This window comes from Phalangium opilio, unplaced genomic scaffold (genome assembly GCF_054372755.1).
Source record: "Phalangium opilio isolate 3A_F unplaced genomic scaffold, DU_Popi_V2 ptg000003l_1, whole genome shotgun sequence".
In the NCBI taxonomy this organism is placed as follows: Eukaryota; Metazoa; Arthropoda; class Arachnida; order Opiliones; family Phalangiidae; genus Phalangium; species Phalangium opilio.
In genome coordinates, this window is record NW_028324145.1 from 3,533,658 (window position 1) to 3,561,641 (window position 27,984).

A 27,984-nucleotide genomic window follows, 5' to 3' on the forward strand; every position below is an offset into this window, starting at 1 on the left:
TAATACTTGTGCATTGTCTAGGCATATTTTGAGAATTGTCAATTTCTCTAAATATGCCTTTAACTTTGTCGCTCTTCAAAAACCTGCAAAAGGAAGTCATTTCCTTATTTTATGGCTTCCATCACTGAGGCCACATACACGTCTTTATCGTATTTTGCTGTTATGAACTCTAGAACAGAAATATCATCAAATGTAATTGTATTCACGTTGGCATCAACAGAAATATTCACGTTGGTATCAACATCCTCATCTATTGCGACCATAACATTTGTGCTGAACGAATCAATTGAAATTCTGTACATTTGTAATTGCCTGTGTGAGTTGGGAATGAGTGGTGGCTTCTAGGGCAATGACAATACAAGCTTCTACCATTAACAGTTTCATTAAGTCTATAACATCATACATTAAGGTAATTTTACCACACTTTACACATCTACATTGCTTTAGCGATGTAGATGCTTCGCAATACAAAAAATGCAAACAATAGGCTAGATTTAGGTTTCCACTATTCGGATTTTGACTAGCCGCAGAATGGAATTCCTTTGATTATTCGCATGGTAAAAGCCCCTGTGACGGTATTGTTATGTCGTGCTTCCTTGGAAAACATTCTATGAATGGCCAGCAAGAAGAATTCTTGTACTAATTTTTTTTTTACATTTCGAAAGAGGATGTTAAACTTTATCAACTATCTCTTGAAGAAAATCTTTCCAAGGTTAATACTGTCATTGGCCCTCGAAGCCACCATAAATTCATTCCCACATCACACAGTGAATTACAAATGTACAGACTTGCACGAGATTCGTTCAGCACAAATGTTATGGTCGCAATAGATGAGGATGTTGATACCAACGTGAATATTTCTGTTGATGCCAACGTGAATACAATTACATTTGATGATATTTCTGTTGATGCCAACGTGAATACAACTACATTTGATGATATTGCTGTTGATGCCAACGTGAATACAATTACATTTGATGATATTTCTGTTGATGCCAACGTGAATACAATTACATTTGATGATATTTCTGTTCTAGAGTTCGTAACAGCAAAATACGATAAAGACGTGTATGTGGCCTCAGCGATGGAAGCCATAGAAGAAGGAAATGACTTCCTTTTGCAGGTTTTTGAAGAGCGACAAAGTTAAAGGCATATTTAGAGAAATTGACAATTCTCAAAATATGCCTAGACAATGCACAAGTATTATTTATGGCTAAATATTGGTTTTCCTCGAGCAATTATAAAAATATTTTTGTCTAAAAATGCGTTTTACTTGAAATTTGGTTTTTTACGTTTTTTGTGCCTTAGAACCAAAATATCACGAACAATTCTGATATCAATTTAAAGCCTAGAAATAGGGCTATCGATACCCTATAAAAACTAAAAAATCGAAGTTAACGCCTTTGTTGAGTTTGCTTCAAAGTTGACCCCCCGCTCTTCGAAATTTTGAAATGGACCCCTATTTGCGAGAGAACCGTTCAAGTTAGAGACATATCGTTAGCACTTTTGAAATCTATTAGTTATATTACCCTATATCTGAAAATATTATAAAGTTTGATCAAAATGCAAAAATGTTATTCAACATTATGCTTAGGGGTACGAATATGGTCATGGCGCACACCTAAAATCGTGACTTTTGTTCAAAAGCCTCTTTTTTTGGTTCTTATTAAAATTTTGGGCTAAAATTTGGGCTTTCACCATCAAATAGTTGATAGTTACCGCGGTTAAAATTTCATTAAGATCAGCCGACCCATGGTAACATGGTCGTTCGAATCGGTGTGGAATGACCCTGTTTCTAGTTCAGTGTAGTTCAGAGCCGCTTTACCCAAAAGTTTTTTCAATACAGTTTTTGTTGATCTGACTAAACGTTCCCAATAACCGCCATGCCAGGCAGCTCTATCTGTGATAAAGCGCCACTCGATTCCCCTTTTTCCAAAAAAATTCAAAACTTCCGGATCTTTAATTACTTTCCAAATGGTTTGTAATTCTTTATCAGCTTTTTTGAAGGTCTTGCCATTATCACTGTATACCAGGTGGGGAATTCCCCTTCGGGATATCGTGAGTACTAAGGGAAGCCACCAACTCTAAATGTAGGGCTCTTGACACAGCACACGTGAACAAACAGATATAAGCTTTTTCGCTTTTCCCTGCTATTTGTACGTAAATAGGCCCCGCAAAGTCGATCCCTATGGTTTCAAAACATGGAGTTTCCTCAATTCTTTCTTTCGGCAAATTAGCGAAAGGTGCGTCACCAGCTTTAGCAAGGTGTTTTTTACATAAATAACAGCCTTTGACTACACTTTTGGCCAACTGCCGACCAGAAATCACCCAATAGCGCTCACGCGCCTGAGTTATGGTGTCTTGGACACCTGAGTGATAAACTTGGTCATGGCTTCTTTTCATTATCAATTTTGACAGTTGTTGATTTTTAGCTAGAATGATTGGATGTTTTGTTGCATAGCTCATGCTACCTTCCTTTAATCGACCCCCTACTCTTAACACACCTTGGTCAAATAGAGAACGAGGCCTTAGCCATGGCATGTGCATGCGAACGATTTCAAGATTACATCTTGGGAATTCATATTTTTATCGATAATTCGAGACCGATCATAAGCCACTCGTAGCCAATGAAAACCAAGGCATTTGACGACCTATCAGCTAGACTACAACTAATAGGTATCCGTCTAATGCGATATGACTATACTGTTTATTATAAGCCAGGAAAAGACTTAACCATTGCAGATGTCTTATCAAGAGGCGCGTTACCAGAAACGGGTAATTCCGAGCTGGAAGAAGAAATCACAGCACATATTCAGTTGGTCACGGCTTCCATTCCTCTATCTGATTGGCTGAAGTCTGGAGAGTACAAAAGCAAGACGATACGTGCAAAATGTTTACGAAGTATTCAGAATCGAATTAGGCAAAACAAAGGGAATTAAAACAAGAGCTGACTAATATTATCCATACCGTGAAGAAATCTCCGTTCAGCAAGATATTCTGATGAAAGGATTCAGAATAATAATACCAAGCGAAATGCAACACGACGTTTTGGATAGAATACAAGAGGGCCATCAGGGCATAACAAAATGTCGATCTAGAGCAAGATCTGCAGTTTGGTAGTCAGGCCTCTCGAAGCAAATGGAAGAAACTGTAAAGAAATGTACACACAGAATAAAAAAGCTGTAAAATAAACACTATGGTAATGGCAATAGCGTATGCCATCAAGATGATGTTAATTTAATTGCGCATCCTCCCTGTTTTTAATACCGTCAACAATACTGTTTTTATAAACAGTGGAACTAAAAGTTTTAAGTATTAATTGTTCGTGTATTCAGGGGCGTTTGTAGCTTTTAAAATAACCGCTTCAGAGGTTTTTTCAAAGACAGTCTTAACCCGTTGAATATATTGTAGGGGTCAATGAAAAAACCAGCACTATATGCTGTTTTACTACCAATAAATCACAGTTACATAAAATGTCTGCTGCTGTAAAACTAACAGCAAAATATGTGGTTTTAAACTCACTAAGCACTGTGGATTGAAACGTGGTTTGCTGTGAAAATCAAAACACATCATGCTGTTTCAAACCGCTTATGGTACACTAAAAAATAGGGTTGCTGTAAAAATAACAGCTCTTAGAACAGTATAAATCCCGGAGCTTATTTTGATAAAGATGCTCTTTGCTGTTAAACTAAAAGCACTCAAACCTTTTTTAAAAACATTAAGCTCTGTTGGTTAAGATGCAACTTGTCATTTATATAAGACGACTAGCTGTTTTTAACAGACTGTCCATTTGGGTAAATTTATACTGGTTGCTGTTATACACTCTTAGAAAATCTGGTGTGCTTTAACATCTTTAAAAGTAGTTTATATGGGTCCAAATTTGACACCATTACAGGTGTTAATTTACACCCTAGAAAGGGTTTAATAAAACTTATTTGAGCAATTAGTGTCAAAGATAAGAATAAAATGGCGCAACAGAGGTTCAGTTTAACACTTTTTTAACTCTTATATCGAACTAAAAGTTAATTTTTACTCCCATATGAGTGTTGCGCAATTCCTTAAAGGGTGCAGCATAACACCTTTCCGAGTTTAAATAACGCTTTCTGAGTGTTGTATGACACCTTCCCGAGTGGTTGATTTATCAGCAAATAGCGCTATGTGCTTAGCAAGGTTCAACCTTGAGAGAACTTAAGAGGACAGTTCTAACAAGCAAGGGTAGTTCTCGCATCAACGTGAAACTTCGAAAACAGTTGGCCACTTGATCGACTTAAAATCCAGCGTGAAACTGCATGGTAAGTTGGTCATTTTCACCGACTTAATAACTTCTGAAATAGGCAGAAAGTTATAAATTAGTATAAATGCATCGGGTATTAAATTGGTTTTGGAGGCCCTAATATCCCAGCAGTAGATACAGACGTATTCGTCAAATTTAATAATCTCTTTTCACGAAGAGTTTTTCGAGCACCAGAAACGCGTTTGACTATATTTAAAAAAAGAAAATCCATGGAAGTGCGAGAACTTGGAACAGTATTGCGGAATACTCTTATTAATTGAAGGGAGAGCTTATTTAATTTAAAGCTTACACTTAAAAACCGACTGAAAAATTTCTAAGTGATTTTTGCCTATTTGGCTAGGCGCTAAATATTTTCTAAGTATTTTTACTTTTTACCTATTTGGCTAGGTTCTAAATTTTACCACTTTTTTGTGGTGCTAAAGTGACGAGATCTTAAGGGTTTGAATTCTTAAAAGCAAGTGATTTTATTTGTACAATTTTATACAAGAGGTAAAGTACTGAAGTTGTTTTTCTTTAAAGGGGACCACCCCCAGATCGAAAAACCCCATACGTATCACCCACGTCACAGGTTGTTTTCGATCTCAGGGTTTTTGCAAGGTACTCTTACAAAAATAGTTTTCTTTTCTTAGGGGTTTTTAGTTTTTCTACTACAACATGTTTTTAAATTTTAGAGGGTGTTTTTCAAACGTTGGGTTTTATGATACAAAAGGGTTACATTTCAATAATAATTTACCAAGGGGGTGAGGGGTTACATTTAATTTTTTAACAAACAGTTTGAACTAACGACGTTTTTGAAGCGGAAATTTCTCTAACTGTAACTAAAGTCGACGATTTAGAAGTTAGTGTTCGGATTATTTTGAGGGGGCTAACTTTGAAATTTGGGGGAGCTATAGCCCCCATAAAAGGCCTAGCGACGCCACTCCAAGAGTGTCGCATAACGCTTTTAAGTATGTCGCCTAACACGTTTCAGAGTGTCGCCTAACACGTTTTGTACATTTTCCGACATTTTCGGTCAATTTTAGAAATAAGTAGGTTGAAATTATAATGAAGAAGAGAAATTGCAAAGTTAAAAAATTGGTTTTAAAATTAGCAATTCACTGACTTTCCAAAATATTTTTATTTTCATATGGGTCCTTTCATAATAAACGCGGACCTTTTCCAAAAGGCTTAGCATGGCTAGGTAAGATTAGGTTATATTGCTTCAAGGTTTAAATTAAAGCGCTTCAAAGGTTTAAAATAAAGTGCTTCAAGGTTTAAAATAAAGTGCTTCAAGGTTTAAAGTAAAGTATTTAATGTTCAAATTATAGTATGCAAAACTTTAATTTACGGTGGATTAAACAGTAAAATATACGTTAAATTTATACTTAATAGTGTAACTATCTGTGTTTTAATTATACACTACTGTATTCTTCACGGCAGAATCCTTTTTTTCCCGGAAAACAGCAACGTTCTATTAAAGTGTTAGTGACATAATTTTCGTCACCCACAAACTTAAAATGCTAAAAAAATCCTTGAAAAATCTAGTTTATTATGATATGTTTACTTTTGTATTTGGTTTCGTAGAAATTTGTAAAATTGCAATCAAAGTTTAGTGTTTGGAAAAGGCCTAGTTAAAATTTTGTTTTGTTTGATGACGTAGTGAGGAGAAACTTTCACTCTAGATGTCGCTCACGTGACGCCTGTTAAGTGTCTCAGCGCCGCGTTAAGCCTATTTTATTCAGATTCGCGCGGCATTAGTAGACTCGGGAGTCTCGGGTGCGCGCGCTTGGCTTTTCCGCGAGATGCCGCGAGTGACGTAGCAAGGAGAAAACCCGCCAAAAATCTTCTCCGCAAATTTGCTTTTGCCCCCAAATTTCAAGTTTTTAAAGTGTTTTTTCTGTGTTTTCCTTCATATTTAAATATTAATCAAGCATATTTTTGGAATCAGAAGAGTTTAAACTCTCAAAAAAGTAACGTTTTCTTTAGATTTGAGATAATTTTTAAATCACGTCGCTATTCCTTTAATAATAACATATCCTGCACTTAAAATAAAAACTAGCTGTTTTTTCCACAGTCGTTAACATAAAAAAAACAATGTTTTGCTGTATATTTAAAATTAAGGTAATGTAATTTCAAAAAACAGCGACTACCTGTATATATTAAGGCTTGTTAGAGGTTTTTCTGGATAACAGCATTAAACAATCTAAAACATGGTGAAAACTATTGTTTTTTTGACATTAGTTTCTCAGTGTGTACAGCATGCACGAAAGAAATCAGAATCCTGAATTTCCAGACCGTCGCTGGCAAATAGTGGCAATGGACCTTTTCTACCTGGAGAAACAGGGGTATCTCTTGGTAACAGATTTCTACTCTCGTTATTGTAGAAAGTCGTATGTATTATACTTTGCCATTAGGCCTAAAACGAATAATTTCCCTCAGCCAATCAGAGCGTGATTGGTCACGTGCTTTCCGTTAGGAGAAAACCCGTCTCCTGTTTCTTTCCTCACTCCTCCGAAAGATACTATACGAGTCAGATCACTCAATCACCCGGTCCATAATTATGTATTACTATTTTTGTTAACATACCTCCGAATAAAAGAATCATGCAGTAAGCCAGACTTTTATTCATTAAATAACCACAACAAATGGTAGCAGAGCGTGGTTAATGCGTAATTAGTAATCACGTACGGAAGTCAAGGCCTAATTTGCCACGAGGGAGCCGAGGCCCAAAAGAGGGTACACCACGTGGAAGCCAAGGCCCGATCAGTTCCTAATGAAAGAAGAGAATGGCAGAAGCAAAGCAGCCTATAGTCAAGTTAACGGCAACTAATTACAAAAGTTGGAGGTATGAAGCAGAATTAAAATTGCAGGAAAAAGGATTAAGCTAGATTCCCACTCGACGGAAAACACGACGGAAACCCGGCAGAAAGGGGTTCGACCGAAAAAGCTTTACGCCGAGCCCGACGGAATTTCCGTTCAGTCGGGCGTAAGTTGTGTTCTATTTTTTCGGTCGTGTTCGGCGTTACGCCGGTGTCTCAGCCAATGAAATTATCCCACTGACAACGTCATAAATTTCAAGAGCGCACGCACACGCGAGATCGATTGATAGCCGCCATTTTTTTGTGGTTGACCAAGGCTTATCGGAAACATACCACCAAGAAAGAAAAATTAAACTAACGGAAGTAAAAAGAGATAAGATGTTAATAAGGAAGACCCCATTACTGAGAAACAGAAAATATCCCTTCTTGTACGATCTAAGCTACAAAGGGACCAAGATACCAATTCAGAGTGTGAAATAGATGTTGTGGAAACAACTCAAATCTGTCACGTGACCCAAAATTATCTACCGCCAAACAGAAAATTCGGTCGTAGTGTGAACGGTCTACCGCCGGACGCCGGCGTAAGTTAAAATTTTTACCGTTGGCTGTGTGATTTCCGCCGGTTTTTTTCGGTCGAGTGGGAATCTAGCTTTATGGGAAATAGTCACCGGGACAGAAACGCCACCAGCCACAACGGCTGCGGCAGATGTGATAGCGAACTACAAGTTAAGAGTAGCAAAAGTGAATTCAATTATTCGACTATCAGTTAGTGAGGAGCACAGAGATTTGGTAGGAGAGTGTACAACCCCGAAAGAAACATGGGATACTCTGAAAGACAGATTTCTACCAACATCAAGAGCAAGGGTAGCGGCTCTACGAGGAGCCTTCTACACAGTGAAGTGTAAAGCGGATGAGAGTATACCAACGTTTATGGGAAGGGTATACGCCCTCAAACGTCAGCTAGTGGAAGCCGGTGAAACTGTTGAAGATAAAGATGTTACTTATCAATTAATTCACAAGTTACCAGAAAGTTACGAAGCTATCGTACAACAAATATACCACTATGATGACGCTTCTTTCACATCGACCGTTGTTCACAAGACACTATTGGCGGAATATAATAGACAAACTCATAGGGATGAAGAACGAGAAGAAGAAACTGACGCTTTCATGGTTCAATCCCGCAACAAAGCAACGGAAGCGAGAAGATCACCATTCCAAGGCAGATGCTATGCTTGTCATAGACAAGGACATTTCGCTTCTGAGTGTCGAAGTCAGTCAATACAAAGAAAGAAAATAAACGTGAAAGAAACAACAGATCAAAAGAAGAGGTCCGACAGGAAGAGGAATTTCTTCGTCTCTGCACAATGTTTGTCAGTAATCAATGAAGGATGGATCATAGATACAGCAGCCACCCATCACTTTTGTAACAAACGAGAATATTTTAGTACGTTTACCCCATACATATCCGAAGCCGTCTGTGGTGAAGGAAATGCAACAATCGAAGGACGAGGGGAAATAAATATTCAAGTTGGCGGTAAAGATGGAGAAATCTTTGGTCTACTTAACGTCCAATTTACACCAAACATGAGAAGAAATTTGATTGCGGGCAGATTGATCGACAAGGGAGTAACCAAGAATTCTCGATATACAGTATATGATGAAGAAGGAAGTGTCGCTTTCGTCGCTCCACTCTCTGGCGATAACCTGTACACATTAAAGGACGTCGAAGTCGTGATTGAAGAGACAGAAGATGGTACAGAAGACAAAATGGAAGTAAACGCCACAAACCCAGAAGTAGCTATTAAAGACATAGACTTATGGCACAGACGTATTGGACATCTGAATGAGGGAGACCTGAAACATATGGCACGTCATCAAATGCTACAAGGAATGGAAAAAGTAAACGGCAACTTAAGTACCTGTATCCCCTGTAACCTCAGCAAGAGCGTGAAAACATCACATAAGTCACTGGGGAAAATCCACAGCAAAGGGATACTGGATCTTATCCATTCGGATGTTTGGGGACCAGCGACGGTAAATTCAATTGGAGGCGCTCGTTATTTCGTAACATTCATAGACGACCACAGTCGAAATATATGGATTTTCGTTTTGAAAAGAAAGAATGAAGTCTTCGACAAATTCAAGATATTCCAGAGAAGAGTAGAAAGAGAAACCGGAAGAAAAATAAAAGCCATTAGAACAGACAATGGAGGTGAATATTGCTCCGATGATTTCGACAAGTACCTAAAAACAGAAGGAATCAGACATGAACTAACAAACACTTACTCACAGGACGTTATTGAACATGACACGTACCCTGATAGAAGAAGCGAAACTCCCACTCACCATGTGGGCGGAAATCGTAAGAACCGCGGTGTACCTCAAAAACCGATCGAGACACTCCATGCTCGGGAACAAGGTCCCTGCGGAAATAATGATGGGAAGGACACCAAGTGGCAAGCACCTCAAAAGGATTGGTAGCCTCGCATTTGTACACATCCCAAAGGAAAAACGTAAGAGCAAGTTAACTAACCGGTCGAAAACGGGCGTACTTGTTGGATATGCATTTAACACAAGAGGATATCGTATATACCACCCATCAGAAGGAAAAATCAAAGAAACCAAGCACGTCAGATTCGACGAGAACATTTTGGGTATGGAATATGAAAGACCTCAAGATCGAGAGCAGGAAACAACCGTCTTTTCATGGCCAGACGATGATGAAGACGAGGATGATGGCGACGGGGACATACAACCCACCATTGCACAACCATTACCTCACACACCATCGACACAAAGGACTAAAGAAAAAGAAGCAGGGGGAGCGAAAGACTTTACCCAGCCAGAAGAACAAGAAGCAGAAGCAGAAGAAGAGGAAGAAGACGCAACGGAACAAGCAACAGGGGGAGCGCAAGGAGGAACCCTAAAAGGCTGGAGACGCGAAGTTAAAATCAGGCAATCAGGAAAAACGAAAGGCATGGCGGACATCTTTTATGTTGATCCCAACGGAAATAGTTTCCGCTCAAGACCTGAAGTTGAGACGTATATAGAGGAACACAACCTCCCAATCGATATTAATTTATTCGATTTCTCAAGGAAGAACCAAACATCAGAATTACTGGCAACAATAGCACAAAACGACATAGACGAAGTATTCGCTGCGCATTGTACAGAGGTTAATATACCTCAAACGTACGAAGAAGCCGTAACCTCACCGCAGGAAAAGGAGTGGAGGACGGCAATGGATGAAGAAATATGTACCCTAGCAGAAAGAGAAGTAACCACCCTAGTAGAAAAACCCAAAGAACGTAAAGTTGTCGGATGTCGTTGGATATATACCCTCAAGAAAGACCCTCAAGGGAAGATAATTCGGTACCGAGCTCGCATAGTAGCAAAAGGTTATAGTCAAGTCGAAGGGATTGATTATGAAGAAACTTTTGCACCAGTTGTAAATTTTGCTCTGATTCCTTTCTTTATCGTACTGTTTGTTGTCATGTTGGGTTGGCAAAGTTGCCATATGGATGTAAAGAACGCCTATCTTTATGGAGACTTAGATCGTGACGTCTATATGAGTCAAATTCCAGGCTATACCGAAGGAAATATAGCAACCCACTGTTTAAAAGTACGAAAAGCGCTGTACGGCTTACAACAGAGCGGGCGTCTCTGGTTCAAAGAACTGGACAATACATTTGATGAACTCGGTTTCAGGAAATTTAGTGGTACTAACTGTGCTTATTATTTACCAAAACAAGCGATTGTTTTGGTCTACGTCGACGATATAGTCATCCTCGCCAAGGACTTGGACATTGAAGAAGATATCAAGAACAAACTGTCAAGAAAGTACGAACTCAAGTTGTTAGGACCATTAAAAAAGTTACTGGGTGTCCAATTCCAAAGATATGAAGACGGCTCTATGAAACTACACCAAACATCCTACGTTCAAGAAATAGGACGAAAATTCGACATAAAGTTAGTGACCCCCGTTAGCTTGCCTATAAAGCCTAATTTTATCTTATCAAGACTGGATAGCCCGACAACTGATGAAGAAAAGAAACGAATGGAAGTATACCCATACAAATCGTTGATTGGAAGCTTACTATTCGTAGCCCAAAGAACAAGACCTGATATTCTGTTCTCAGTCGTCTCACTTTCGCAATACAGCAGCAATCCTGGCTACACTCATTGGAACACACTGCTCCAGTTAACAAGGTATGTCCTAACCACCGATAGTCATGGATTATTCTACAAACAGAAACCAAGTCAAGAGCTCCGAATCTACTGCGATAGTGATTGGGCGTCAGACCGCGATACAAGAAGATCGAATTGTGGATACGTCACATTTCTTGGATCAGCACCAATCACATGGCGTTCCCTGAAACAGAAATCGGTATCCCTATCCAGTATGGAAGCAGAGTACGTGGGCATGTCCGAAGCAGTGAAAGAAATAATGTGGCTGTCGCCTATTATTAATGACCTAAGACAATTTAACGTTAGGTTAACGCAACCAGTATTATATTGTGATAACCAATCCGCGATTTATTTTGCTAAAAATACTATAGAAAACCAAAAATCCAAACACATTGATATAAGATTTCACTTTGTTAGAGAGCAATTCGAGAACGGTTTAATGTCTATACAGTATGTCGCATCAAAGGATAATGTCGCGGATATCTTCACAAAAATCCTAAATAAGACTAGTTTTGGGAATTGTGTAAAAGCTTTAAACTTAAAAGAAATCTAATGTCAAAGTAGGGGGAGTGTAGAAAGTCGTATTTATTATACTTTGCCATTAGGCCTAAAACGAATAATTTCCCTCAGCCAATCAGAGCGTGATTGGTCACGTGCTTTCCGTTAGGAGAAAACCCGTCTCCTGTTTCTTTCCTCACTCCTCCGAAAGATACTATACGAGTCAGATCACTCAATCACCCGGTCCATAATTATGTATTACTATTTTTGTTAACATACCTCCGAATAAAAGAATCATGCAGTAAGCCAGACTTTTATTCATTAAATAACCACAACGGTAATTTCGAAGTGCGCAAGCTCGACGACTTAACATCAGCTGCTATCATCAATCACGTGAAATCAATATTCGCCACGCGTGGAATCCCCAAGAATGTCAGGAGCGACAATGGACCACTGTTTCAAAATAAACTACTATCAACTTTTACCGCTTTCGCAAGGGAATTTGGATTCTGGCATGTGACGTCAAGCCCGAATTTTCCGCCAAATAACAGATTTGTAGAAGCAGCCGTGAATAGTACTGCTCGATAATTCAAAAAAACGGTCAATTCATCCCCCTCTTAGCACGAGCTATTTTTCGAGGAGATGGCGTTCGCCATTTTCGGAGTAGCAGGGCTGCCAAGCCTGCCATTAGAGCATCTACACAAAGACCATATAGTCGAGCAATGTGTCAGCTATAGTCTGTGGTTATTTTTATCAAGGAAAACGTCGTCTGCTAAAACTGTTAACGGTGATTTAGCTTCGTTAATAAAATTTGCTTTTTAGATTAAGATAAGTGATTTAAGATAAGTGATTAATAATAATGAGTATTAATAGCATTCCTAAGAGAGGTAGACCTTCTAAAACGTCCAGTAAAACTTCCAAAAACTGTTTTTACACGAACTGCAGATCTTTCAGTCGTAAAGCAGACCTTAATGAGGCGTTGAAAGATGATCATGATCATAATTATTGTTTAAAGATTTCTTCAATCACTTTCTTCCCTTTTTATAAACCGTGTTTGAAGTTTAGACAGGGCGATCCTACACATGATGAGTTACAATGTGACGTGTGTTTAACATCAATTAAGTGGCTTAGGTGCTGTGGTAGGCTGGACTCGTTAGATAGTGTAACAAAAAATCGGTATGTTTGCTCACTGCATTTCGTTAACCAAGATGGCCCTACAAAAGAAAATCCATACCCGGTTCCATACTTTGAAAAATTACAACTAGTAAGTGGTTCAAGCATAAGTTAATTACAAAATATTTGGTTATTAATGAGGTCTTAATTTGAAAGGACTCAAATAACGATGAAAGTGTTAGTTGCGGCCAAAAGAGGAAATTGATTGACATGAACACCTCTGATAATCAATTTAATTTTGATGATAGCGAAAACACACCTCTACCTAAAAAAAAAATTTGTCTCTCACCGAATTTGGTAAGAGAATTTATGGACTATTTTTTCACTAAAGGTATTTCAACCATGGGGCCAGTCACTCTAAGCGTAATAGGTGTGCATTGCAGAATATTTGACTGTACTAAATCAATGTACAGGGAATATGAGTGTGATTAGCCCCTCGCTCGTTGAAACCAATAGTGAATTTTTCTTCATTGAAATAGTGCCTATGTAGTTTTGAATTAACTTGAGTTTAAAATTTATTATCAGCAATCGACATCTGATGGTCAACTAAGCTGCTCTACTTTTGAAGAGGTTGTTTCAACAACTGTACCTTGTTCAACACCTTCTGCCAAAATTATTAATAATTCAACTTGGCAATCAAACGAGACGTTTCTTGCCACTTCAACTCCAAAGGCTAACCAACTTAGTGCTAATTTTACTAAAACCCCTGGCCGCAGCATTTCTCCAGTTAGTTCATTAACCCCTCACCATTCAGCTTCATCGCTATCCAGAAAAGAAGGCAGTGATTTTCTAAAAATAAGGATTAATAGAAAGAAAGGGTTTAAGGTTTGTAGCACTCAAACCAATGAAATTAAAACTAAAAGCGTCAAAGTTGACTGCATTCCAGCAAGAGCAAATAAGCAAACACAGACGACGTTAGATTTCGTAGAAGAAAATAAGGCATTGAAACTGCGAATTGAAGCCTTGAATAGTAAGCTTGCCAGCTGTGTTTGTGGAAAAACGAGTAAAACTGCCCAGATAATGGCGTTTGAGTCCAAAATTAGGACTGATTCTAAAATGTGCCTGTTTTATACTGGATTGTATTTCTCGCAAATTTTGACAATTTTTGAATTTCTTGGTCCTGCTGTATCAAAATTAAAATACTGGAAAGGACAGAAAGAAAATGAGAAAACTCCACATAAATTTGGAAGGTCGTCAAGGTTTAGCCTAATTCAACAACTAATTATTACTCTACTTCGATTGCGATGCGGTTTCCTTGAGCAAGATATTGCGTATCGGTTTGACCTTAGTAGAAGTACGGTTAACAGTTTTGTTACAACATGGGTGGTTTTTCTATACAAAGAATTTCAACTTTTGAAACCTCGAATGTTTCCACCGCGCTCAGTCATTCAAGCAAATTTACCATCTTGTTTCCGTTACCACAAAAATGTTCGAGTAATAATTGATTGTACTGAATTTTTCACCGAAGCACCGAGCAATTTTGCTCAACAAGGCAACATGTATTCACACTACAAGAGCAATACAACTTACAAGGTTTTATACGGTTGCTCACCCACTGGAGCAATAACTTTCATTTCTAAAGCTTTTGAGGGCGCAATCACGGACCGCGAGATATTCTTAAAATCTGGATTGAAGGATTTGCTGGACCCCCTTGACTGTGTGATGGCAGACCGAGGTTTCACTATTGCAGATTACCTTTTAGAGAAGAAAGCAACTCTAAACATACCACCATTCTTGCATGGTAGAGATAACCTCACTCCGCAAGAGGAAATCCAAACAAAAGAAATTGCAAAACTAAGAATTTTTGTCGAACACGCAATCGGTCGGGTGAAACGATGGAGAATTTTGAAGAAAAAAATACCATTAGCTTCACAAGGAATTTTTAATGAAATAATTTTTGTTATTGGGTGTCTTGTGAATTTTCAAACACCAATTGTTAAATACTGACTTCTTGGCATTAAAACCAAATTTTAAAACAATTTTATTTTTAGGAACTTTTATTTAAAATAGGAAATTAATTTTGTATCCAACAGTAACATTTATCACAGTATCATTAAGTACTTAGCAGACTAGTTTACCACCCACTACATATTTCCTCAGATCAAAGGGCATGAGCTTTCTAGGTATCGGTTGTTCAAAATATTCAGGAACAAGGAAGCCTTGGTGAAACTCAATTAATTTTGGGTTAAATCTTTCCCACATTTCTTGGTCAAATTGAATTCGTTGAGATGAAAGACCTTTGGGTGTCCATACAACAAAATCACACCATTTTCTTTCGGTTATGGCCATTTGCATTTGTATTTGATAAAAATATTTGTGGTTTTGTTTCAAAGTTAGGTGGCCATCCTTCAACTTGCAGCAGAAACTGTTTCTTTGGGTTGGTTTCAGATTTTCTATCTCTTCAGGTTTAAGAGCTTCAAGGACTTTAGGGCATTTAATTTCAACTAAACCATCGGGTGGTAAAGCTGAAGAGTCAGTAACAAGGCCATCAGGTGAAGCTGCAAGCCCAGGATATTTTGGGTTTACCCACAGACCAGTGTTTTGTACTACAACCAATTTTTCCTTTTCATAACATTTTAAAGCAATGGGCTCGTGTTTTGTTCCATACGCCATGGCCCTAGTTTGAAAAAAACTTTTTTCCCAGAGAATGCTTTTAATTAGATTAAAAAAAGGCTTCATATTGTTTCCGGTTTTTAGCATGTGAGTATACACATCCCTACACCTTGAAGCAGTGACTAGCACACAACGGACGCTTTTCCAAGTTTCGGATTCCCCTTGTGACATTGTAGCTTTAACCATGTACGGGCAATTTTGAGCTTTTACAATATTTTGCATAAATATATTTACTTGTGCAATTAGAACAGAAAGATGAGCTGCATCTAGTTCATAGTCATCATAGTGAATGTCTAAAATTTGTTCCCACATGCAAGGAAATTTTAGATTTTCAATAACAGTTGTGCGTTGCATGTTCACTAACAACCTGTTGACTCTATCATTGTTAATTTCACTTGTGATGTACTCTTCCGGACGTGGCTCATAGTCTTTCCTCCCATTTGTCGCCTTCTTATTATAATTAGCTAATGATATTTCGGTTGGTGATCTTTTGGATTTGCGTCCTTGATTCCATCCGCACATTTTGCTTGTGCAGCTTACGGGTTCATTCCCAAAAAGCGTGACATAGTCTTCCAAGGCAAAAAGCACTGCAGCAACGTGGTTGCAACGCGCCATAGCTGATGCTTTGCAATGGCAACTGGCATCTACAACTTTTCCTTGCATAGATAGCATGACTAACACACTATAAGTAGTTTCCATATGGTACGATGACATGACATCAGCTTTCAAACAATAAAACTTCTCGTGATTGCTAACATTCCTATCTTTTAGATTTTTTACATTCCCAGACGTAAAATATACACGTCCTTTTTTTAAGGGCTTTGATGTATGGATGTCAGGTTCATCATCGCTGTCCCGTAAAGTTTCGCCACCATTGAGTGTGATGTTAACAGAGCTAGTAACAAGGTGTTCATGAATATGATGATATGAAAAGTTTTGTGGTATTGATACCGAGGGAAACATTTTCCAACCTATCGTTAAATATAAATGTACCCATTATTTTAGATGACTTTATTTAACTAAAAAATAATGTGGCACATACCAGTTACAGGAAACTGAGGTGGTCTGTTACATTCAATATTTGACAAAATTTTTGATCGAGCAGCTTTGACACTATGTCCTAGCAGTTCCCCATTATCAACAACATTATTAATTGACGAATTACCAAGTTTAATAAATTTGTTACACCTAAGAAAATACATCAAAATATATCACACGTTTTCCACGAAAAACTGCTTGGCAGAAGAGCCAAGGCTTATGTTTTTACTACACTTATTTACTAACCTTTCTATTAGTTCTTCTTTCTTCCCTTTTACTGGCAATCCCCTACATTGGAGCCACCTTTTCAACTGAATTACACTGTGCCTACCAATATCTTCATGGACAAAAACTGCACCAGGAACATCATTTTCACTTAAATTAACTGCAGCATAGGGTAAAGAGGCCGCCATTTTCAACCACGACCACCGAATCCGAATAGGCCGAAATCACAGGAGCAGGTTTGCCAGATATAATTTGAAAAGAATATTCCACTCCGAAAATGGCTGACAACCACGGGAGGGGACACCGCGTGCGAAAGGGGGGGGATTATCGAACAGTACTATATCATAAATCAGACCTTCAAAAAGAGAAAGGACCTGAATTTGGCACTTCTAGCATATCGGTCGACACCGTTAGTCAACGGAATTATTGATGAGCAGAAAACTCCAATCAACCCTACCCATATCGAACAAGGAACTGTTGCCACAAATACCGCCGTTTCACATTGTCCTCAAACGTGAAGAGAAACGTAGGCCGAGACAGAAGGAAGACTATGATCGTCGTCACCGCAATCGCTTTCGAGAGAAGTGTGTGTGGGTCACAGGTCTTAGAGTACAAGGGACAGTACAAGATCAAACTTCTGAGCCCCGATCATTCCTAATCCAAACGCCCAATGGTTTGCTAAGATGAAATCTATTTCACTTGGTACCAATGCCAGAAGAACCAGAGGATGGTACATGCCGCCGGGGTTAAAAAGATATGCCTAAACCATGCTGTGCACCAACCTGAACCATCTCAACTTAAGCTACTAATACAGAGCAAACGATAGTCAGCGTGCATAATTCAACTCCAGATCCATTAACTAATAATCTACCGACCGAACCATCAACTAGTAAGAATGCAGCACTTGACCCAGTAAGAGTTCCGAATGCCAAGAGTAACGAACAAACAGCAATGATACACACCAGAAGTGGCCGCCAAGGGAAATGAACTGTTAGGCTTAATTTGTAATTAGCTAAAATCTTTACTGTAAAAATAGTTGTGAATATTGAATTGTAATTAAGAAACTTAACGTATTGGAGAGGATGTGTTTATGATCAGCCCGCCTGATCGGGTTCAAAGTCAATAGATAAGCATAAGGTTATAAAAGAATCATACCCTCCCATTATTGTGTTAGTTGTTGTTACGTCTCGTAGAGGCAAACTTTGACGCGCATTAGTCATGCAATAAAAAATTACTTTTTATACAAATGTAAAGGTGTTAAAGTTAATAACACAACAATGAGTCATCAGAGGTGTCTTCAGAGTTAAGCGATGGATGACTGGTCTTCTGATCAATTATAGTGTGATCAGATTAGGGTAACGAAATATATTGGGACGCTCCCTTAACGGGATAACGGCCAACCACCATTTTAGTGGCGTAGCGAGTTAGCACTTAGCAGCAATAGTGAGTGTATAGAGTTTTTGTTTCAAGTAACGGATATACTATGTAGACAGTCCATACGCGACAGAGCGTGGTCACTCAGTAGGCCCGAAGTAGGCTTAGCGCGGAACACCGCCTGATGAATTTTACAAGATTAAATGCTTTATCTATGACCATCCACTCAAGGCTACATACGCTGGAGTGAAATTACACAGACGTCTTTTATTCGAGTAAAATTATTATTGGAACAATTTAAGAAGGTCGATCCATAATTAGAGAAAATTATTATTTAGCGTCTTTGACCAATTTGTAGAAGAGCGTCAGATCGTTCTTCAACAGATTTTGCGGAGAATCCATTTCGGCAATTCGACCATCGTCCAAAACCATCACCCTGTCAAAATATAATCGGCATATAAGTCGGTAATTTACCCTTAAAAAGGATACCATTAGCTACGAGTTTAGTTAAGCCAAGAAATAAAATTGGTGAAACGGGACCCTCATGTTTTGGCGCGATGCCTTGACGAACTTACCAAAGTACTGACCATCAATATCAAGTATTACCCTTACACAGTGAACGATTTGCATCTTAAATCTGCGTAGTGTTTGAGAATTTTCTTTTAGATGAAGCTGCAAAAGCTAGCAAAACAAAGCAGCCTTGTTTTTCGCATGACGTTTTTGTTTAACTTATAATTATTACGGGATAGGACAAGTTCTGCCGCTTCAGACTATTGATTAGACAGGCCGAAGGTTAATCTTTATCAACATCCTTTGCTTTGACTGGGGGGGGTCAAAGTTTGATTATAAAACTTGAAGCACATCACTATCTACATCTTAAGGTTCATTTTAAATGACTTAAAAGCTGCGAAAGTTTGTATTTAGAATGACTTCTTTGTTTAACTTATAATTATTACGGGATATAACATACCTGTCGTAGTCCATGATGGTGTTTATCCTGTGGGCGATGGTGATAACGGTGGCTGAAGCGAACTCCTTTCTAATGGTCTTTTGGATGAGATCATCGGTGTCCATGTCGACCGAGGCCGTCGCTTCGTCCAGGACTAGTATCTTGCTATTCCTCAGCAAGGCGCGAGCCAAGCAGACCAACTGACGTTGTCCGACACTCAGGTTGCTACCTTCTTCAGCCACCGGATGATCGAGACCCTGCTCGAGAGACGCCACCAAGGCCTTCAGATGCGATTTTTCGAGGACGGACCACAGACGCTGGTCATCATGCTGCTTAAAGGGATCCAAGTTCAGTCTGAGCGTGCCCGAGAATAGGACGGGATCTTGCGGGATGATGGCCATTCGCGATCGCAATACTGTCAAGCTGACTGTCGACAGATCAACTCCATCCACTACGATATGACCTTGCACGCCCTCCACCATCCGGAAGAGTGCCAATGTCAAGGAGGACTTTCCCGCCCCGGTCCGCCCAACCACGCCCACCTTCTCACCCGGTTGAATCATCACGGTGATATTCTTTAAGACCAAGTCCAATCCTTGGCGGTATCTCGTGCTGTAATCTTGAAGTACGATTTCTCCACGTTCTGGCCAATTAGGAGGCACTCGAGTCTCGGGTTTGTCCCAGTTGCCTTCGGTCTCTAATTGACAGTACTCGACGATTCGCTCAACAGCCACGATATTCGTCTCGAGAGAAGCCCACAAACTTATCATGTATTTCAAATTTTTAATAAGCTGTTAAATAATTAGCTTTATATCTGTGCTAGCTTTAAGTGAAATAACCTTCATCGTACCAAGTTGGCGCTCGTTATGACAAATCCCACAGTTCCCGGTGATAATACCCGGTCTTTGCTGATGACGGAAAAGAGGAAGACGCAGAACATTAAGATGTTACTCAAAATATTGTACCTGACAGTCAGCCATCTGAAATTGAAAGATTTTGCAATGTTGGAATTGTCTCGTGTCTCTCATAAAGCGCAAACCTTTCACACATGTTCATGGCGTAATACGCGGCCATACTTTGGTCGATTAAGTCAAGAAACTGCTCTTCGAATTTGTTGGTGGCGTGACACGCTCTTATGAGCGTCGTTCCAGCCACCGAGTCGGAGGCGTGTGAGAAGAGAAAAGAGTTCCTCGTCGCGTAAATTCTTCTCAACTGCACGTTGCTCGCCACGTAAAAGCGCTACATTCAATTCGAAAACTCAGATACTTTTCGCTGACATGACGCACGCTCGGCGCATCGTGGGACTTTTTAAAACATTTGTTAGCCCTAAAACCATTAAACACAGATGGACTGGGATGATAAGCTTAAACCCCCGTTCTTCTAATGGCATGACCAGTCGTCGCCCTATCGGGAAAGTCCCCAAACTCTGCTACTCGTAGACCATGTTATGGCTATGGTTTGAGTCGAAAAAGTTTCAACATTGGTCGCGGCACTAGAGAGCCGCTGCCCTAAAAGAACCACGCGCCGTATCTCCATTCCAGTCCATCTGCGTTTAATGGCAGGCTGCCCTCTTACCTGAAGAAACACGAACCCAGTAGCGATAACCATCAGGGGTACTATGAGAAGCGGTATGGCCATAATGATAGAAATGGAAGTAATTGCTAGTTGTATGGTATTTAAAGAAACCAGTCTCAGCAAATTGGGTAGTTGCTTGTCCACAACATCAATGTCTTGTGAGAACCGATTAAGAAGACGTCCGGTCGGTGTACTGTCGAAGAAGGACAAAGGCGAACGCAAAACTGTCCTCAGCATATCCGAGTGTAAAGCGCGAGTGGCACGTAAAGTTGCCAGGTTAGAAACCAAAAAGTACAAGCAACATATTGTTATTTGGGTAAGTCCTAACAAGGCGTACACCGTCAAACGTGTAGTTCTTAAATGGGTATTCACTGGTTGCCCTTCTTTCCTGTCTTCGCTCCACAAGGACAGCCAATAAGAAATTATTTGAGTGAGTGCTTCCGAGCTGAACTGACTAACCACCACTATCATACAACTATAAAATCCGTATGATTTCAAGTATTTTTTGTAGACTGATAGCGGGGTCTGAAAAGTATCAAAACATTCGAACATCGAATAACAAAGGCGCCAGGGTAGCAATACGTACTTTGCCTTTATTGCGTACTTCTTTGCTCGTAATTTTCTCGTTTGTATTCAGCTTAACTTGAGCAGTTACGCTGACTGTATTTGCTCCTTGGTTGCTGTAACAATAAACATAATAATAGATCCGCCGTCAGAAGCAGCCTGAAAGCAGTATTGAGGGTTGACCCAACTCTCTATCAAGTGACAGTACCGGTTCATCCCTCGTACCGATACCTTTCCGTAGGTGGGAAGATCGATTTTTTGTCGTGATGGGCGAAATAGTCTGTGTCCATTCCCGGGCTCGTGAGTTCGTCGTAACTCCCCCTGACGACAATTCGTCCCTTATCCATGATCAAAATTTCGTCCATTTCTCGCAGGAACGCCACGTTATGCGTCACTAGAATTCTTGTCTAAATGGATGAACATGAACGCTGATAGCTGCGCGTTATTCTATGCGTCGAATTTTTCGCACCAACCTGGTTTCGAAGCAATCCGCTTGGGCCCATGACTCGATCGAAGATGTGTTTGGCCACATTCGAATCGAGCGCACCCAAGGGGTCATCCAACAGATAAATGTCTTCATTTCGATAAATGGCTCTGGCTATGTTGACCCTTTGCTTTTGACCACCGCTTAAATTGATTCCCTGAAGATGGGATTGTTGACGTCAATCGCTAAAAATCAGTCTTTGAAGTAACTTACCCTTTCACCGATCTCCGTCTCATCGTCAGCGGGCAAGTTGTCGAGATCGCGTTGGAGTGCGCAGGAGCTGATCACTCGAGCGTATTTCTCTTCGTCTATGTCGTTCACGAAGAGGATATTGTTCCTGAGTGAGGTGTTCCTAATCCAGGGTTGTTGACTGACGTATCCCACAGTGCCCGACACCCTGACTTCGCCTGTCACCTTTTCCATCTCGCAGAGCAAAGCGGACAAGAGCGAAGATTTGCCGCAACCCACCGGACCCATCACCGCCATCAAAGATCCTCGCGACACCTTCAAGTCGATGTCCTTCAGAAATTCCGCTTCTCCCGACTTCCAACGAAATGTGCCTTTCGTCACTTCGATACCTGACAATAAAGACGAAATTACTTCCACAATCATTGAAGGAGGGCAAACGGGGCCCAGATAGTTTTACTTAAATTTCCTTCGTCGACTGGGACTCGAAGTCTATATTCTTCATTTTCGCCGCAATTTAAAATCCCACTTATTCTCGAAACGGAAACTTCTATCTGAATTTGCAAATATTTCAGGAGAGTTACTTGGCGACTACACCTATTGATATTTTACCATTATTAAAGCGTTAATAGCGTCGCCAAAATATCTTATTGGTATACAGATCGTCCGAAACAACTGAAACGAGACGAAGGCTTTCGCCGTAGTCAGAACGTTGTCATCGTCACTAAGCACGAAGACTGCGAAACTTGCCAGGATCGCCTAGAGACGAGAAATTGTGCTGAAATAACTAATTTCTAAACGCTACCTCAATCGATATTTATACAGTCGAGTTTAAGGCGTAATTCATGAATACTGATACTATTGATAAATTGTATTGTTTCCTCAACAACACTATTTCATTTTCCTTCAGTCTCTCGAGCATTCTTTGAAAGGATCTTTCCCACGCGTAGAACTTCAAGACGCGAATCCCGTTCAAGATTTCACTCGTCAGTTTTATCCTTTGGTCCTTCACTTTCATCAATTCCACCTGAAATCAACGGTGTCTTCTATTAAAACTTCAAATATTTTTTATTCAACTATCTGACCTGCAATTTCTTAATTTTCCACGAGGTTAAGTAGGAGAGGGGCAGGAAAACCACGACTATGGCGGAACTGACCAAGCCCGAGACCCCCAATTCCTGATACAAAAAGAACGTGCAGAGGATGACCTGCATCGGCACTGACCAAATGGAGCCGAGGTTTGGGATCAATAAGAGAAATCTATCGGTATCGATGTACATCGTGTTCAGTATTGCACCCATCGAAAGCTCACCTCGTGCACCACTTGACAAGCGAAGCGTCTAACGATACAAGAAACTTTAATTCCACACTACTCTTTATTTGATAACCTGAGGATAAGAAGGCAATTCGACCCAGCATAATTGTGTTTGAAAAGATTGATCTATAAAGGGGTCACGCTACCATCCTCTAACCTGTTACCTTTTTGTAGAGCGCGTACGTTGTTAGTGATTTAAGTCTAATTCCTAGTTTAGTATGAAAGTAGGCGCTGCCTTCCAACAGTAAAGACTGCGCCACCCCGACTAGTCCAAATAAAGAGGCGTAGAACACCCCCTTCCACTGTGGCTCGTCACTCGACAAATACTCGAGTATCCATCTGAAAAATTATATGTCAACGACTTTCTTGACAGCGTGAGCTTGAATGAGCTTGTAACCTGAGTATTGGGGCGGTCATGGAACCTGCAACGTCGGAGAAAATTTGAAACACTGCCCCGCCCAAGACTAAGGGCCAGACAGTTTTAAACAAGGCCATCCCAATGGAATTTGCATTTCGTTTCAGTTGATCACCAGCATCAATATTGTCGCTGCTTCTGCAATAATTTATGATTGTGTAAAGCCATCAACATGCGCTTGCACGGATCAGCCCTTTTATTACCGGTGTATTTGTGTGTATTGCCAATATTTGTCAAACATGCGTTTGACAGTCGCGGCTTTGTCCGAAATGTTAAGATCGTAGACGTTCCAGGGTTCTAGGGTCGTCTTCCACCCTTTCCACATGAAACTGTGTCGTCCATAAAATGAACAAAGTTGAACGAAAAGCCGAATGCATTTTGTTCGTGAGCGCGTACCTGTTCATCCACGAATAGGACATCCTCGACGAGAAGGGAGCCCATTCCTCCGGGGATTTCTAACAATATCCAAAAGAAAATGTCACTTTGAACGTAATCGTTTTTCATATGGACTTATTTACCATTGGCTTTTCTTTTTCCTGAAAGTCCTTTTTGTCCAGTGGACGCCTGTCGCTTATTGTGTTCAGCACAAGGGTGGCTATAACGAACGAGTAGCTCAATGTCTCCGTAATAAAGCCACAGATGTCATCTCGAATATCCTGCCACTTCATGATAAAATCTGTAAATTGAGAGTAGCCTTGTCAATCTGGTAACTCACTTCGAAATAGCGATTCATCATGGCTGATCTGTAAGTAATGGTTTCGCTAACTGTCGATAGAAACCAGAACAAGAGTTTAATTGCCGAAGAAACCGTTCCCATTCGGCGACCGTAGATGAAGAGGAAAACTGCCAACACCTGCAATGTAGACCGATGTTTTCACTTCAAATTAGGTAGAAACCTGATCTCTGGTCCAAACATATTTTGGAAATCATTACGTAAGTCGCGAACTTTATGACTGTGTCCAAATTGTCGAGAGTCTCGACTTCGCCTAAATAAAGTTGTCTTCCAAAATGGAAGGCGTTTAAGGACGCCAGTAACAGAGCTAAAACCTGAAAAACGCTCGGAATTTGTTTCACGCGTGCTTGGCAATCCTTACTTTCTAATTCTTACCGTTTTGGTCATGTCAATGTTTGAAAAGGGGTCACGTTTTCGCTTGAAATTTTTGAAAAGTGGTATAGAAAGCGGCCATAAGAAGGCGCACGGCAACCACACCAAAACTGTTTTCTGGAAGCACGGCGTAAAGTCCGAATTATCCGTGTACCACGTTAAATTAGAGTCCTGAAACCAAACCGGGATTGTGCCATTCAACCTGAATTTCAATTTGGCTAGTAGGGTAATTTCGTATTTGGAACACTTTTTGCAAATTACATAATATCGAGTATTTTACGTAAATTTCCCATAATGTTTATTGGCTGTTAGATTGAACTTATATATTTTAAGCCTTTTTCGAACTTTATTAAGCGAGAAAATGAACCTTTTGCAAACACTTTAGTTACGTCGTATTAGAATTTAGAAACATATAATTTAGAAATAGGTGGTTTTAATTCGAGACACAAGCTAAGAAAAACCTAAAACTGACTTTTAATTAGGGCTGTGCGAGCCTTAAATTTTTGGTTTCGAGTCGAGTCTCGAGTATTGAAATTTTCTCTTATCGAGTATCGAGCCGAGTCTCGAGTATCGAGTAGTTGGAAAATTTGTTTCGAGTATTTATCGAGTAATTGGGGATTGATTTTCTAGTATTTTCACACTTCATGTTAATTTATGGCTGTCATAATAGACATTTAGTGTAATTTTGATCATCGACAACTGCTTCAAACAATTCAAAGACGGTATTAGTCCTCTTCCCTTTAAATATAAATAACCTAATTCCTCATTAAATTAATATCTTCTTCGGAACCTCATTCCTCACCGAAGTCATTTCTAGCCATTCGTATACTTCGCGCAAGTTCCAAACGAAAATTACTAAGCTGAACTTTAAAAAAAATAAAAGATAAATAAATAAATAATAATAATAGTCAATGTGCCTTTACCTGTATTTTATTACTTTTACTTACACTATTGAACCAGCTAGGAGCTACTACCCTACTACATTACACTGGTATTATGATCTAAACTACCCGATGAGCACTAACTTGCGTCTGTTAACCAATAAGCGCGACTTTTTAGTAGATTTTTATAGATATTGCTTACAATTTCCAGAGTTAAAGGCCTTCCAAAATCAGGTTCGAGTATTTATCGAGCCTTGGTGTGATACTCGAAACTTTTTCGAGTGTCAGAAAATCTCTTATCGAGTATCGAGTCGAGTACTCGGCTCGATACTCGATCGAGTACTCGCACAGCACTACTTTCAATAAGGTTAATATCTTTATTTTAAATAAGTTGGGAAATCAAAATATGACTTCTCCGAGCCGAAACGAGGGTATCTAACCAATATCAACATCATGAAGGCGTGATTTTAGAATTCGAACTTTGACGTAAGCTATGTATAAACCTTTTCTTAGCAACGTTTTCGGTCTTTAAAAAAGTGCCGTACCGCGGCCCTCCCCTAAAATTTGACCCTGGCGAAGGCCCTGATTTAATTACCCATTTAACAGGCGTACACTTACCCATTTAACGGGCGTTTACTTACCCAAAACTTCGATTGACAAAATTCATGGAAAGTAGGTAAGGACACCATTTTGTTTTTCCGAATGAAGAGGTGATACTTTAGGACGTAAAACGCTTTACACTTGTAAAACGCTATACAATTGTAAAACGCTATATAATTTTAAAACGCTATACACTTGTAAAATGCTATGCACTTGTGAAACGGTTCACACTCTATACTGAAAACAACATGTGTTTGGTTTAGTTCCAGTACACTAGACGGTCATAGAGGGCGTCGATGATACGGTGCTTTAATAACAGAGCGATTTGCGTTTTTGCGTATGAAAATTAATGCAAGGACAAATTATGTGTTAGCATAAGGTACTAGTAAATCTCGAAACCAGGCTATCGTCTCAAACATAAACTTGAGAAACTTTTATACTTCTAATGTAAACGATTGTATCAGTACGCGTAGAGTTGTGAAATTACCGTAATTTTTAAAATTGGTAATTTACCGGGTAAATTACGGAAACATTACCTGTAAATTACCGATTAAAATTTTGGAATAACAAAAATTACCGTAATTTATGGCATTTTATACTTTCATAGGCTTATTACCGCGGTAATTTTGGTAATTTACCGGTAAATTACCATTTTAAAATTACGGTAAGATATAAAATGGTAATTTACGCGGTATTTGGTAATTTACGGACGGTAATTTACCGACTCACATCCCTAAGTACGCGTAACTATCTTTACCCTCGTATTGAGTTACAAATATTTCCAGATAACGTCTTTTTGGAAAGGACATTGTCGATTCTTAAATATTTTATATTGTATGTATTGATAAACAGTTAAACTTATGCGGCCTTTACACGCTCAATGTTTTGCACAAATTAAGTGGGGGACATTTATAAAATTGATCATCTTATAAATTATTCCCAAGACCTTTCACTAATTGTGCAAATAAAAATCCATCATGGTGTTGAATGCTCAATATGTAGAAAAAAAATTTAAAACTTTATTGGACAAATATATTGATCATATTCCACAAGATATTTTCAATTATATTGAATATATTTTTGTCACAATAAGAAAGCTGATATGGAGACATGGACCGTGTACAATTTTATTGACCAAACATAACACATAAAGCGTTAAATACACAGACTTTAGTTTTATTCGAACGCGGAATTTTGTTCGTATTTTGAATAACATTTTGAGCAATAAAAACTCACTCAATATATATGTTCAGGTTTTACACAAATATTGTAGAAAATTTACCGCAAATGATGTTCCATTTCCTAACCTGGCCTGACCTCACAGAACATAAAATTTTGACCATCCAAAGTTTATGGTCTTAAGAAGTATGTAATTTTTTTAAAAAAAATAAAATTTATGTTCACCCAATAGGTGAATATAAAGTATTAGGTCTTGCTGAACTTGTTAAAAAATAAGAAATCGTCATCACAGTTGCCCGCGATTTTGCACGTGACGTGAGTCTGGTGTAGAATGCTCGCGAGAAAAATTTTTTTCACACAAAAACAAATTTCCTCACGTGCATTCTTTCCATGATCTTACGAATTTAAGCGCGAGCGTCATTTCTCCAGACTAGAAACGTCACTCGTGACGATTTGTTATATTTTTCAATTAGCTCCTCCTACTTTATGTATTTACCTATTGACGATCTGTCGGTTTCACTGCCAAC

General features: G+C 39.2%; 6 protein-coding genes and 1 long non-coding RNA gene across 21 annotated transcripts in view; 3 read left to right on the forward strand and 4 right to left on the reverse strand.

Annotated features, from left to right (window-relative positions):
* Positions 1–27,984, forward strand: part of LOC149717149 (uncharacterized) — a 371,656-nt gene that overhangs the window by 35,051 nt on the left and 308,621 nt on the right. The window lies entirely within an intron of this gene.
* On the forward strand, positions 2,346–3,190 carry LOC149717150 (uncharacterized). The gene is made up of 2 exons (XR_016365585.1): positions 2,346–2,676; positions 2,743–3,190. It is a non-coding gene; the product is annotated as an uncharacterized LOC149717150 (long non-coding RNA).
* On the forward strand, positions 12,414–14,938 carry LOC149717151 (uncharacterized). 2 transcript variants are annotated; one of them, XM_089835818.1, is made up of 4 exons: positions 12,414–13,045; positions 13,111–13,251; positions 13,480–13,779; positions 13,841–14,024. In XM_089835818.1, exons 1-4 carry the CDS (start codon positions 12,641–12,643, stop codon positions 13,871–13,873), a joined length of 879 nt encoding a protein of 292 aa, XP_089691944.1. In that variant the 5' UTR covers positions 12,414–12,640; the 3' UTR covers positions 13,874–14,024. The 2 variants fall into 2 exon arrangements, with proteins under 2 accessions (XP_089691944.1, XP_089691939.1); XM_089835813.1 differs by having other exon boundaries at positions 13,480–14,938.
* LOC149717152 (uncharacterized) lies at positions 14,818–17,166 on the reverse strand. Of its 4 annotated transcripts, XM_089835839.1 has the most exons (5): positions 16,852–17,166; positions 16,610–16,755; positions 15,935–16,538; positions 15,802–15,860; positions 15,693–15,743 (listed from the first exon to the last, which is right to left on the reverse strand). In XM_089835839.1, exons 1-4 carry the CDS (start codon positions 17,016–17,018, stop codon positions 15,848–15,850), a joined length of 930 nt encoding a protein of 309 aa, XP_089691965.1. In that variant the 5' UTR covers positions 17,019–17,166; the 3' UTR covers positions 15,693–15,743; positions 15,802–15,847. The 4 variants fall into 4 exon arrangements, with proteins under 4 accessions (XP_089691952.1, XP_089691957.1, XP_089691965.1 ...); XM_089835831.1 differs by having other exon boundaries at positions 15,544–15,743; positions 15,802–16,538; XM_089835837.1 differs by lacking the exon at positions 15,693–15,743 and having other exon boundaries at positions 15,780–15,860.
* Positions 18,404–20,823, reverse strand: LOC149717153 (multidrug resistance-associated protein 1-like). Of its 2 annotated transcripts, XM_089835840.1 has the most exons (4): positions 20,729–20,823; positions 20,004–20,392; positions 19,175–19,915; positions 18,404–18,640 (listed from the first exon to the last, which is right to left on the reverse strand). In XM_089835840.1, the coding sequence occupies exons 3-4, from the start codon at positions 19,714–19,716 to the stop codon at positions 18,535–18,537; spliced, it is 648 nt and encodes a 215-aa protein (XP_089691966.1). In that variant the 5' UTR covers positions 19,717–19,915; positions 20,004–20,392; positions 20,729–20,823; the 3' UTR covers positions 18,404–18,534. The 2 variants fall into 2 exon arrangements, with proteins under 2 accessions (XP_089691966.1, XP_089691967.1); XM_089835841.1 differs by lacking the exon at positions 20,729–20,823 and having other exon boundaries at positions 20,004–20,398.
* On the reverse strand, positions 19,731–23,242 carry LOC149717154 (ATP-binding cassette sub-family C member 1-like). Its single transcript, XM_089834674.1, has 12 exons — positions 23,048–23,242; positions 22,786–22,989; positions 22,575–22,721; positions 22,423–22,516; positions 21,990–22,354; positions 21,766–21,933; positions 21,524–21,699; positions 21,315–21,408; positions 20,729–21,253; positions 20,193–20,392; positions 20,004–20,133; positions 19,731–19,850 (listed from the first exon to the last, which is right to left on the reverse strand). Exons 1-12 carry the CDS (start codon positions 23,240–23,242, stop codon positions 19,731–19,733), a joined length of 2,418 nt encoding a protein of 805 aa, XP_089690800.1.
* On the reverse strand, positions 23,298–23,787 carry LOC149717155 (ATP-binding cassette sub-family C member 1-like). The gene is made up of 2 exons (XM_089834529.1): positions 23,675–23,787; positions 23,298–23,616 (listed from the first exon to the last, which is right to left on the reverse strand). The coding sequence occupies exons 1-2, from the start codon at positions 23,770–23,772 to the stop codon at positions 23,430–23,432; spliced, it is 285 nt and encodes a 94-aa protein (XP_089690655.1). The 5' UTR covers positions 23,773–23,787; the 3' UTR covers positions 23,298–23,429.